This window comes from Diorhabda carinulata, chromosome 4 (assembly GCF_026250575.1).
Source record: "Diorhabda carinulata isolate Delta chromosome 4, icDioCari1.1, whole genome shotgun sequence".
NCBI classification, from domain to species: Eukaryota; Metazoa; Arthropoda; class Insecta; order Coleoptera; family Chrysomelidae; genus Diorhabda; species Diorhabda carinulata.
Window position 1 is genome coordinate 23,039,874 of NC_079463.1, and position 12,763 is coordinate 23,052,636.

General features: G+C 32.7%; 1 protein-coding gene across 2 annotated transcripts in view; it reads left to right on the plus strand.

The window, feature by feature from the left end:
* Positions 1–11,524, plus strand: part of LOC130892359 (prisilkin-39-like) — a 28,231-nt gene extending 16,707 nt beyond the window's left edge. Inside the window, exons 2-3 of one of the 2 annotated variants that reach the window (XM_057797750.1) lie at positions 5,436–5,652; positions 11,204–11,524. In XM_057797750.1, coding sequence (XP_057653733.1) covers positions 5,436–5,652; positions 11,204–11,409 — 423 coding nt within the window. In that variant the 3' untranslated portion in view covers positions 11,410–11,524. The remainder of the gene's footprint in view (positions 1–5,435; positions 5,653–11,203) is intronic. The other variant, XM_057797751.1, reaches the window with a different exon arrangement.
* Positions 11,525–12,763: the final 1,239 nt, after the last annotated feature.

The window sequence follows — 12,763 nt, forward strand, 5'->3', positions numbered from 1 at the left end:
ACCTTCTATAAAAAGATGTAGTGAGACATTCTATAACCTTAAAAATACCTGCGCTCCGCTTACTGAAAAGAGCGCCTAATTAAAGTGAAAACTGAAAACATAATTAACATAAATAACGATTAGTAGAATTGTAATGATAACACTCGTTGCAAATTAATTTAGTACAGATTACACTGCAATGGACATTGAACTGCCTGTTATAATTGCAAGATAATTTCCTGTTTCAATGTGCATGGTACCTTACTTCAGATGTCAGCATATTGATAGGAAATGTAAGTTAATATGTAAGCATTTTTGGTTGGTTCGATCCATCCGGGTCGACGGCTTATTATTATTATAACTATGATCGTTGTCCAGTACAGACATGTAACGTTATCAATATACGTGTGAGAGATTTTTGAACTTCCATTATTCTAGCGAATAGCTAGATCATGTCCCCCTTTTTACCCTAACGGACACATTCTTCACATGGCGATCCTGCCAGCCCAAAATAAATTAAAATGTTGAGTGGAAAGTGGCTAAATGTGCAAGTAAAGTGATAGCAGAAATGGGATCATCACAATCAAAAGAAGAGGTAATTATAGCTTCACAACACTCTCCGACAAGATTTTCGTAACATAGGGGAGACATTTATTTTTAAAATAGAAATACCCGACCAATGATAGAAAAAATATTTATTAAGCCCTAACACATACCAATTTTCAATATCTTAATTATCACTGTTTACGTTAGCAGGTAGGTAATTTTATAAAGGGGTGGTTAAGATCGGTAAATTTTATGGCCGAAATAATACCTGAACTGTATCATTCTCTTTGGTTCTGGTTCTCTCTTCAAAGTGCAAAAAGTGATTATAAAGACGAAAATGTCGAGTCAAACGCGTCGCAGTTGCAAAACTTCTCCTGACAAATTTTGCTATATTTGTGGAGAATTTATGGTGAAATCGCATTCCGAAAATGTGAAGAAAGCCTATTTCAAATATTTTGGTACTTTAATTGGAGACCGAGACAAGCAGTGGGCCCACAAGGTGTGCTGTGTTCGTTGTAGCGGGGAATTGGTGCAGTGGACTAATGGGAAGAAAAAAGCATGCCTTTTGCAATTCCAATAGTATGGCGGGAACCTACTAACAATTTTGACGACTGCCAGTTTTGTCTAACAAAGACTGAAGATAATTCTATGAAATGAAAGCACAAGATCGAGTATCCAAATTTGCCGTCTGCTATACGACTTGTTCCCCATAACGAAGATTTACGAGTACCGATTGCGCCTTTAGATTCACAAAATATTGTTTTAGAAGATACTGGAGACAACGTATCATCAGGAAGCTTTGGAGAATAATGCAACGACTCTATTTTTACTCCAAATACCAGTTCCGGCGAGCCACATTTGATTGTTCAAAGTGAGTTGAATGATTTAGCAGGTGATTTGGGGTTATCAAAGCAACAGTCTGAACTTCTTGCTGCCCGTATTAAGGAATGGAACTTGTTAGCCAAAGAGACAGAAATTACGACCTTTAAAAAAAGAAATGCTACATTTTGTGCAGTCTACAGTTTATTCAGTTTAAAAGCAGTGTTATTACAAAATAGAAACTTAAAACCATCTATACCAGCTGCTCATTCTGTGAAAATGAAAGAAACTTATGAAAATATTCGCTTACTTTTACACAAAATTAACTAGAACAAGTATAAGTTGCAGATATATGGAGACCTGCAGATGATTGTAATTTTAATGGCACTTCAAGGAGGATTTACAAAACATTCCTGTTTTCTTTGTCTATGGGACAGTTGGGAAGTAGATCAACACTATGTAAAAAAAATTAACAAGCAAGAAGTGAGTTTCAACCGGGATCTCAAAACGTTAAGTTTATACTCCTTGTAGATCCCAAAAATGTCCTTCTGCTTTGTAAAGGTTATGGATAAAGAGGTCGATGGATTCAAATACCTTAGAGAACTAGACGGACTGCTGGACGATGACAATTTTGCAAAAAAGCTCACCAGACAGGAACTTGGAGCATGGAAGGCATTTGTTAGTATAGGGAGAGGATTTTTGGGCAACAATGTGGATCCAAACTACCAACAGTTAGTTGATGAACTTCTAGACGTATACAAATTACTTGGTACTCGAATGTAAATGAAAATTCATTTCCTACATTCCCATCTGAATTTTTTTCTCGAAAATTTGAAAGATGTCAGTGATCAGCAGGGTCCCACCTAGATATTAGAGCAATGGAAATTCGGTATCAATGACGATGGGATTCGGACGTGATGGGTGATTACTGTTGGTTTTTAAAAAGAGAAAGTGCAATCGCTCAAAAAAAAAAGAAAAAGTAGAGCTAATTGATATTTGGAGTGATTTTTTTTTGTTTTTTAATAGATGTGAGGCATGTTTATTAGATGTAAACTATAAATATTGTTAATATATACGATTTAAAAAACGCGAAATCATGTTTTTAAATAAATATTAAATATTTCACCAATGAATATGTAACTTAAAAATCTTACGTGTAACAATTATTTTTTTCATATTTTTGTATTGTTTAGGTTCATTCGATCACAATATGCTATTCATTCTTGTATTACTACAAAAAAAAATTGTTGAGCAGTGTTATCATTAAATACGTACGTAATTTTTTACTTGTTTAATTAAAATTCTTATAAAGACCGAAGTAGATCGAAATTTTAATTAAAGAAGATCTAAAATCGAGTCAAATCATCACAAAATGTATATAAAACGGTCTAAGAAGTAAAAAGTTATAATCAAATTATTAGAAACAATGATGTTTAGTGTTCTGTATAAGTATGAAAAATTATTATTTTACTATTTAGCAAGTCAAAATTAGTAAAAAGCTACATTGACTACTAGTTATGTAACTTAATTAACAAAATTACTTACCTTTTAAACGAATATCTCACCAATCAATATGATTGAACCTTTAGCTGTGGTAAAAAAATTGGTAGCTACTGTAAAGGAATTATGCTTTCAAACATCAGATACAAAATATTAATCACAATGATAGTAAAATAAGTGTAAAAACGACTAACCAACAGGGCTTTATAAATATACTAGTTTCGATTTTAAACAAGCTTCTGATGGTATAAATAAAAGAAAGCTAATAAAGGACGAAAAAAAAATGAAAATGGAAAGATCCAAAGCGAAAGTACTAACCATAGAAAACTTGACAGAAAAGACAGACGAGAAAATAGGGACTAAACAAGGATAAGCATTATCGACATTGCCATTTAATATACCTCTCCAAGATAAAGGCTGTAGTCAAAAGAACCTTCATAAAAACATCCGTGCAGAGTGGGATGCAGGAACTAATATCAAAAAATAAAAAAGCCCTAGAAGAATCGAAACATAGGATAACAGGAAAGTCAACGAAAGAGAATTGGAGATAAGAAAGAACAAAAGCAAATACATAAAAATAAAAATAAGAGTACTAGGTGTCACCATAGTATATTCAAGACAAGAGATTGTATACCATTATTTGAAATTTCGTTTTGAATGATTTAATGAAAATTATTAGTGAAATATTTAATAATATCGTGTAGTAATAGTATTTTTACCATAATAATACATGTCTACTCAGCCTCTAATAAAAAGCCTTTCTGTATTCCTTTACTTACGGATAGCTCGGTAATTTTAGTTTGGGCCAGTTTCTTATACAAAAATTGTGTATTGGAAACATAAATTTCAAAGTTTCGTAATGAGGATTTATCAATTACTAGTTATTACTCGCGACTTCGCTCGCATCGAATCCATTAAATAAGTATCAGAAATGATCAGGGCCGGATTAAGATTTATAAGGCCCGGTGCTAAAATAATGAGGAGGCCCCCTTAAGGAATTCGAAAACCCGGAAAATTCACAAAATAATATCAATACGTTAGATTTGTGGTATCAACACATCAAAAAATACAGAATGATTTCCAAATGATGGGGACCTCTTGGACGTGGGGCCCGGGGCTATAGCCCTCCCAAGCCCCCAGCTTAATCCGGCCCTGGAAATGATTATAATAGAAATATATCAATATGATTTTATTGCTTGGTTAGTATTATCGATTTTTAAAAATTATCACATACATGCTTTATTGAAATACAATAATTAATGTTAAAATATATTTTCCTGTAACAAAAATAAATAGTTTTGAATTCTAACAATTAAAAAGATAAAATGCTGAGTATTAATCTAGAGTATTTTGGTAGACTATAAGTTTTTTCTTTGGGTACAAATATGTGTAAACTCCGGGCATTAGATACACGTGAACACGCTACATATAGTTGGCCATGACAGAAGTATGGTTTTTCTAAATGCACTCCTGCTATCTGTAATGTCTGCACTTGTGTTTTGTTTATAGTAACAGCAAAGCTAAGCTTGACCGGAAACTGAACTCTTTTAAATTGAAAAGGAAGGTCAGTTGGAATAATTGGAATCCGAGGTATGGTAACATTTTCTCCTTTGCCGATACCTGTTAAAATAGTAGCACCAAGTATATTCTGCCCCAAATTTTGTTATACGAAGCCTTGTTCCATTACATAGCCGAAGAGCATCTAGATTGCGCATCAGCATTACCGGTACTGGTAATTTTAATTGAAGTTTATGTGACGGTACACCTGACAGTTCAAGGAAATTTAAAAACTCGACAGGATATGAAGTACTTAGTTCCGTATCCATAATTTCTCCATGTACATCTTTCAAATTGGAATTTCGACGTCGTGTGGTATCTATTTCTGCTCGAACAATACTCCTTTCTCTGGCGTTTCTATCGCTCTTCTAGCTACCCGCTGCTAACATGTTTTTCTAAACGACGAGGTGTTTCAGCAGCTCTCAAATCACTTTGTCGCCTTGCTTGCTCTTGTCTTTTCAGCTCTGCATGAACCGAAGATTCTTGATTTCGTGCAACTTTTGCTGCACGGGCCCGTAACGAATTTTTAGATAATTTAGATTTACGCTTCCGAGGCATTTTTTAGACATACGCTTTCAGTGATAGTTGAAAATTACAATGGTACCTACTTCAAAAATTCCAAACCAGTCAATTGAATTAAATAGATATCGACTTGACCTTAGGTAATATCGTACGTCGATAATATAGTATTTAGGGTTTGAACTGTAGATGGCGCTGAAGTAGCAAAATGTCGATATTTGTTGACAACATTTATTTTTGTAAAAATTTTTTTAATAAAAAGTATACTATGTTACTTCTAGTACCTCCCAGAATATGTGTACAAAGTTTCATGATGATTCGTCAAGTAGTTTTAGCGTGTAAGCGTACTAAACTTCCACGCTTTCACATTTATAATATTATTAAGGAGTAAGGATTAGCGGATCTGTTTTTATTTCATTTTTCACTTAGACAAACCAACCCAAAATATACAGTAAAATTAGTATTTCTATATACTAATTCAAATCCATAAGTGACAATTTTTTTATCTGTTGCAGATAATAGGCTTATGCTTTTTTGTAGCAGCAGTACAAGGTGGAGGTTATGGGTTAGTTACATCAGGAAGCTATTTAGGTAGTGGATACGGGGGACTTGGTTACGATAACTACAACATAGGAAGTTCTGGGTATGGTGGCTATTCAGGATATGGTGGTTATACTGGATACGGAGGATATTCAGGATATGGTGGTTATTCCAGACCTGGATACGGAGGTAGCTAGTATTTGGTAGATTTAAATCCAGAATATTTATAATTAATTTGAAGCATTGGATAATTAAAAACTCAAATAACTATTGAAATAAGTATTGATCGTCAGTAAATATTTTCAATAATCGATTATTCTTTAGTGAGTTCATGGCAGAGCTATGTGATTCCACCTTATATTGTTTTGATTGGTAGTTCTTTGTACTGCGATTATATGTATCTTTGTTGTACCGGTATGATAACCTTTCTAAAATCTCCTCATTTTTGAACCATAACATTCAAACCACGAGAATATTGTCGTATATAAAGTCACAATGCTGGAAAGCGAATATAAAAGTGATTATAAAATCGACCGAACCCAAATGTGATGGTTCGAAAAAAATCGCGGCCATTTTTTTTCTGTTTCTATAGGTTCGAGACAAAAAAAAATTATTCGCAAAACGTGATCATACAGAGTGTTTTTCGGTCATTTTGCATTACATTTGGCAAACAATTAGGTAAAATTCGAATTGCGGCGGCTACGAGGGGCGGTGGATATTTATTCATGCGTACATGCTATTAAAATTAGAAATTTTCAAAGCGACTTCGTATTCATGCATTCGAAAACTATTTTTAAAGAAATTCGAAATAATGTCGACACGAAATAATAAAATACAACAAATAATGTCAAATTTGACATTTGAAGCGGATCAGCCCTATATATTAACACAATTTCCAGCCAGACGATTCAAAAATATACACGGAGATTCTAATTAGAAAATGAGAGTCACACAGGTTCCACTTGTTATAAAAAATGTATAAAGAAGGTTCCAATTATAATAAAATTGTTTAGAAAGGTTCCAAATATCGAAAAGTTGTCGAAAATGGTTCCATTCGTCAAAAAATTATCTAGTAAAGTTACATACTGTATAAAAAATATCTGAAAAGGTTTCAATAACGAAAAAAAATTATTAGAAGGGTTCCAATTATAAAAAAAGTGACTAGGAAGGTTTCAATTAGATAATGAGTCAGAAAGGCTCCATTTATTATAAAAAAATGTATAAAAAAGGTTCCAAATATCAAAAAATTGTCTAAAATGGTTCCATTCGTCAAAAAATTATCTAGTAAAGTTACATACTGTATAAAAAATATCTGAAAAGGTTTCAATTAGAGAATGAGTCAAAAAGGCTCCATTTATTATAAAAAAATGTATAAAAAGGTTCCAAATATCAAAAAATTGTCTAAAATGGTTCCATTCGTCAAAAAATTATCTAGTAAAGTTACATACTGTATAAAAAATATCTGAAAAGGTTTCAATTACGAAAAAAAAAATTATTAGAAGGGTTCCAATTATAAAAAAAGTGACTAGGAAGGTTTCAATTAGAGAATGAGTCAGAAAGGCTCCATTTATTATAAAAAAATGTATAAAAAAGGTTCCAAATATCAAAAAATTGTCTAAAATGGTTCCATTCTTCAAAAAATTATCTAGTAAAGTTACATATTGTATAAAAAATATCTGAAAAGGTTTCAATAACGAAAAAAAATTATTAGAAGGGTTCCAATTATAAAAAAAATGACTAGGAAGGTTTCAATTAGAGAATGAGTCAGAAAGGCTCCATTTATTATAAAAAAATGTATAAAAAAGGTTCCAAATATCAAAAAATTGTCTAAAATGGTTCCATTTGTCAAAAAATTATCTAGTAAAGTTACATCCTACAATCTTCACTTGTATTTTATTCATTTGAAAAATTTTGAAAAACTCATATGATTTTTTGCAGTTGTTGCTACTTATGATTCTGGTATTGAAATCGCTTTAATCTCATTCCACATTCGATGCTATTTGCGCTTCAGCGGCATGAAGCTTACAAATAAATGTGAAAACTGAAATAGAATCCGATAAAGTCAGTTAAGATAGAAAACATCAAATGAATTTTTATGTTACTGAAAATCATTTTCTGGCACCGTTAATTTACAGACAAATATTAGTACAAGGGAGGTCGGAAATAGTTGTGTAAATATATTCAAATGGCATTTAGTGTGAGAAAAATAGGCATTGATAGAAAAATTTCAGTGAAAAGAATCAGATGATTGATTATTTAAGAAAATTTATACTTTATCAAGGTGAAGGCGAATTATTGGAGAAGCGGCATACGAATGCCAGTCTTATAATAGTGTAATTATGTATTCATGAATCACATTTGCGATGGATATCTCAAAGTAAACAAAGACAATGAAAGCTTTGTAAATTATGAATATTCGCTACCGGAGCTACTTTCAATTAACAGTTAATTTAATTTCAATTGACAATGCTTCAACTCACAAGAAAGGAAGATACACGTACAAGGAATGGTGTAATACAATAATGGTTGACAAAAAGAAATATTGCTATATAAGTCATGATATGCGAAGACCTGATTTTTATAATTAATACTTCATAAGCCTAGTTTCGTAGATATTACAGACAAAACTACTGAAGATCCCAACGTATCATTTGGATTCAAATCCTATTAAACTGGCTTGAGCAGCGCTAACGAAAGTCAGAGACATAAATTTTTTGGAGCATTTCCTATAGAGAATATAGAGAAGTAGAAAATAGTCTGTAATATAAACAGTTACTAGCAATTTAGGTAAAAATGATCTAGAGAATGACTATTATTTAATGAAAATTTTATTTTTGAAGAAAAATATATAAATTTAAAGATAAATTATATTCCTTAGGACGAGTGTTATATTCCTGCAATCATCCTGATAAGATGGTCTTGGTAATTCATTAACATCAACATTTTTGCAGACGATAATAGTTTCTCTTGGAGAAACCCTGATCTCACGGCACTTCATAGGATCATATCCTGTGACCTAACACCACCATTGACGTTGTTGAATCTGTAAAATTCTTAGGGCTTGTTGTGGACAATTCCTTGAAATGGGAATTACATATTGCCGCCTTATTTAAAAAATTGTGTTCCTCCTGTTTTCCGCTGAGATCAGTTTCCAAAGGAATGAACTTATCCACCTCCTTAACAGTTTAATCTGCTTTTATTAAGTCGCAATTCCAATCTGCCCTTCCCTTCTGGGGCACGTGTGGTGCGACTCAATTTGAGCAAATCTTCAAACTACAAAAGAGATAATCTGTTAGATATTTACTGGGACTAAACCGCAGGACTCACTGGCGGGACTTCTTCAAAAGATTCAAAATTCTGACTCTTTCTTCCTTATTCATCTGGAATTCGTTTGTCTAATTCGTAAGCATCTTCCTCCAGAAAGATGGTTGCTTGGCTATCCTCTTAGAAACGCGGAGCACGACCTTTACCTACCTACTCCACGTTCAGAATTAGTTAACGGCTCAATATTTTACAATGTAAAAAAATGCACAATCACTTTCCAATTGAAATCAAATCGATATCATCTTTTTCGCAATAATTTGAGGGTATATTTTTCTGGAAAATAATAACACTGGTCGACAAAAAAACTTTTGTAGTAACACAAGAATGAATAGCATATTGTGATCGAATGGACCTATACAATACGAAAATATGAGAAAAATAATTGTTATACGTAAGGTTTTTAAGTTACATTTATAGAACCATATTCATTGCTAAAAAATAATTTCACGTTTTTTGAATTGTTTATATTAACAATGTTTAATGTTTACATCTAATAAACATGCCTCACCTCTATTAAAAACAAAAACTTTAGAAAACAATCACTTTAAATATCAATTAACTCTAGTTTTTTCTTTGTATGAGGGGTTGCATTTTCTCTTTTTAAAAATCAATAGTAATTATCTATCATAGCCGAATTCTATCGTCCTTGATACCGAATTTCCATTGCTTTAATATCTAGGTGGAATCTTTCATCCTGTTCATCACTGACAGCTCCCAAATTTCAGATGGGAATGGAGGAAATGAATTTTCAATGACATTCGAGCACCAAGGGATTTGTAGGCGTCTAGAAGTTTATCAGCTAACTGTTGGTAGTTTGGATCCATATTGCTGCTCAAAAATCCTCTCACTACACTAACAAATGCCTTCCATGCTCCAAGTTCCTGTCTGGTGAGCTTTTTTGCAAAATTGTCATCGTCCAGCAATTTTCTTATTTGTGACCCAATAAAAATACCTTCCTTTAATTTGCCATCACTCAACTGGGGATAGACTTCTCTAAGGTATTTAAATCCATCACCCTCTTTATCCACAGCCTTTACAAAGTTTTTCATCGATCCAAGTTAAATGTAAAGGGGGGACAGAAGGACATTTTTGGGATTTACAAAGGGTATAAGCTTAACGTTTTGAGATCCCGGTTGAAACTCACTTCTTGCTTGTCAATTTTTTTTACATAGTGTTGATCTACTGCCCAACTGTCCCATAGACAAAGAAAACAGCAATGTTTTGTAAACCCATTGTGTAATAACACTGCTTTTAAGCTGTATTTGGTCAATAAATAGGCGCCACTCACTGGGATTATACTCAATATCAATCAAGTTCCTTCATTGGACCATCAATATCCGAACATGCATACAACGAATTTTCCATACTGAAGAATGTAGAAAATGTAACATTTCTTTTTTCAAAGGTCGTAATTTCTGTCTCTTTGGCTAACAAGTTCCATTCCTTAATACGGGCAGCAAGAAGTTCAGACTGTTGCTTTGATAACCCTAAATCACGTGCTATATCATTCAACTCACTTCGAACAATCAAATGTGGCTCGCCGGAACTGGTACTTGGTGTAAAAATAGAGTCGTTGCATTGTTCTTCGGAGCTTCCTGATGATACGTTGTCTCGAGTATCTTCTAAAACAATATTTTGTGAATCTAAAGGCGCAATCGGTACTCGTAAATCTTCGTTATGAGGAACAGGTCGTATAGCAGAAGGCAAATTTGGATACTCGATCTTGTGCTTTCCTTTCTTAGAATAACTTTCAGTCTTTGTTAGACGAAATTAGCAGTCGTCAAAATGGTTAGTAGGTTCCCGCCATACCATTGGTATTGCAAAAGGCTTGATTTGTATTCCCATTCATCCACTGCACCAATGACACGCTACAACTAACACAGCACTCGTGGGGGCCCACTGCTTGTCTTGGTTTTCAATCAAAGTACCAAAATATTTGATATACTAATTTTTAATGTTATTTTTATGTTAATTATTCTGAATAATACAGCTCAGGTATTTTTTCGACCATAAAATTGTAGACCAGTGGAATGTTTCATTCCGGGCATGCTGCATAAGTTTACTATGGACTCGTATAATGAAATTTTATTTTATTTGTATCTTTATTAAGTTATTATATTTGTTTTTCAATTTTTTCAAGCTTTTGTCTACAAATTGTGAGATTGTTTTGACACAAAGCATTTTTCTCTCTCTTTTTTCTTAAAAATTATGGTAAAATATTTGGCTTCTTCCATTTTAATAATTTTGTGGAGAGAATTCAAAGGCTGTTTGCAATAAACATGACGTGTCCCGATAATATTCATTTTATCTTTATATGAAGTTTCACTAGATTCCACAATGTAAATGTCAGTTTTTCTCACGTTGTTTCTCGTCGTTAAATTTATTTTCGCCAAATAATTTAATTTTTTTTTTATTTTAGGCTACAGTAATTATCACAAAACCGGCTATGGAAGTTATTATCCAGGATATAGCAGTAATTATTATCCTGGATACAGTGGTTGGAATAATTACAACAGCTATGATTATGATGGTTACAGGGGATATGGCGGATATAGTGGCACCAACTTCTTAGGAGGTGGTTACAAACCATATAGTGGATGGTCATCTAACAAGTATTATAAGTGAAATTTTCGTGATATAAATTGAGTTCATACATTCTATTTTTCATGATACAGTTTAATTTGTAGAATTATTTTGTAAATAAACTTATAAATAGAACCAGAAACTGTACTATTCAGTATATTTGTCGTTTTCTTGTGAATTATATATCTATACAATGAAATAAGTAAAAAAGTCGTTACACTTTTGACACGAGAGACTATAGCACATTTTTTACCGTTGACAATCAGTAAATATCAACAAAAATCTCAATTTATAAGAAGAAGTTTCCATGAAAAATAAAACAAGAGAAATATCAATAATTTCATTTATTTGATATTTCTTTTTTTAATTATTTCTTGACAATTCTCATAATGATTGGTTTATGAAATGAAAAATAAAATTTTCAATGTTGTCGACACTTAATTATGCAAAGATTACGTCGATTGTTGTGTTTGCGTTTATTGTAGTTTCTCTTGAAGATACTAAATCGATGTTATAAACCTCACCGAAAGATAAGAAAAGAATTTAGCATTTGAAACCGTGGCGAAAGATGATAAAAAAAATTGTATACGTGAAAAATTTTGTATGATCATATTTTGGTTTATTTAATTCATTTTCTCCTCATCTGATTCTTCAGGTGCCATCTCCATTTAATGAAGGTTGGCGACAATTTCGACATACTTATTTCGGTCCTGAGAAATGCGAATTAAAGATGATGTTGTCCACGTTTTTTTTCGATTTTTCCTCCTCTTATTAATTTCCGTATATCATACTTGTTGTTACGGTATATGTGGCCCGGATAAGCGGCCTTTCTTCTCTTTATTGTTGTAAGTAATTCTGTTTCTTTTCCCATACGTTTAAGCACTTCATCGTTAGGTATATGTTGAGACCATGTTTCTGCTCCATACAAGAAAACTGAGTGCACGGACGCCTTTACAAAACGGTATCTTAGGTTTAAGTTCAAGGTTGCGTTACATAATAGGTTTTTCACCTTTAGGGAATATAGCTCTAGCTTGTTCTATACGTGATTTTACTTCGACTTTAGGGTCTACATTTGTCGTTTTGCAACTGCCAAAATATTTAAATTTTTCAATTTTCTCTATTGCGATGTCATAGATGTTTATGTTCAGTTGTGGGTTTGGAAGTCTTGTTATTGCCATTACTTTTGTTTCTGTTACAGTAATTTTCATGTATAGTTGATTTTCCACTTCTACAACTTTATTGATTAGTCGTTGAAGGGCTTCTGAATTGTCTGCAATGATAACCGTGTCGTCTGCATAACGTATGTTGTTTAATGTCCTGCTGTTAATTTTTATTCCATCCTCATTATCGCCTATTGCTTGGTTAAATATGTGCTCAGAGTACACATTGAACAGTA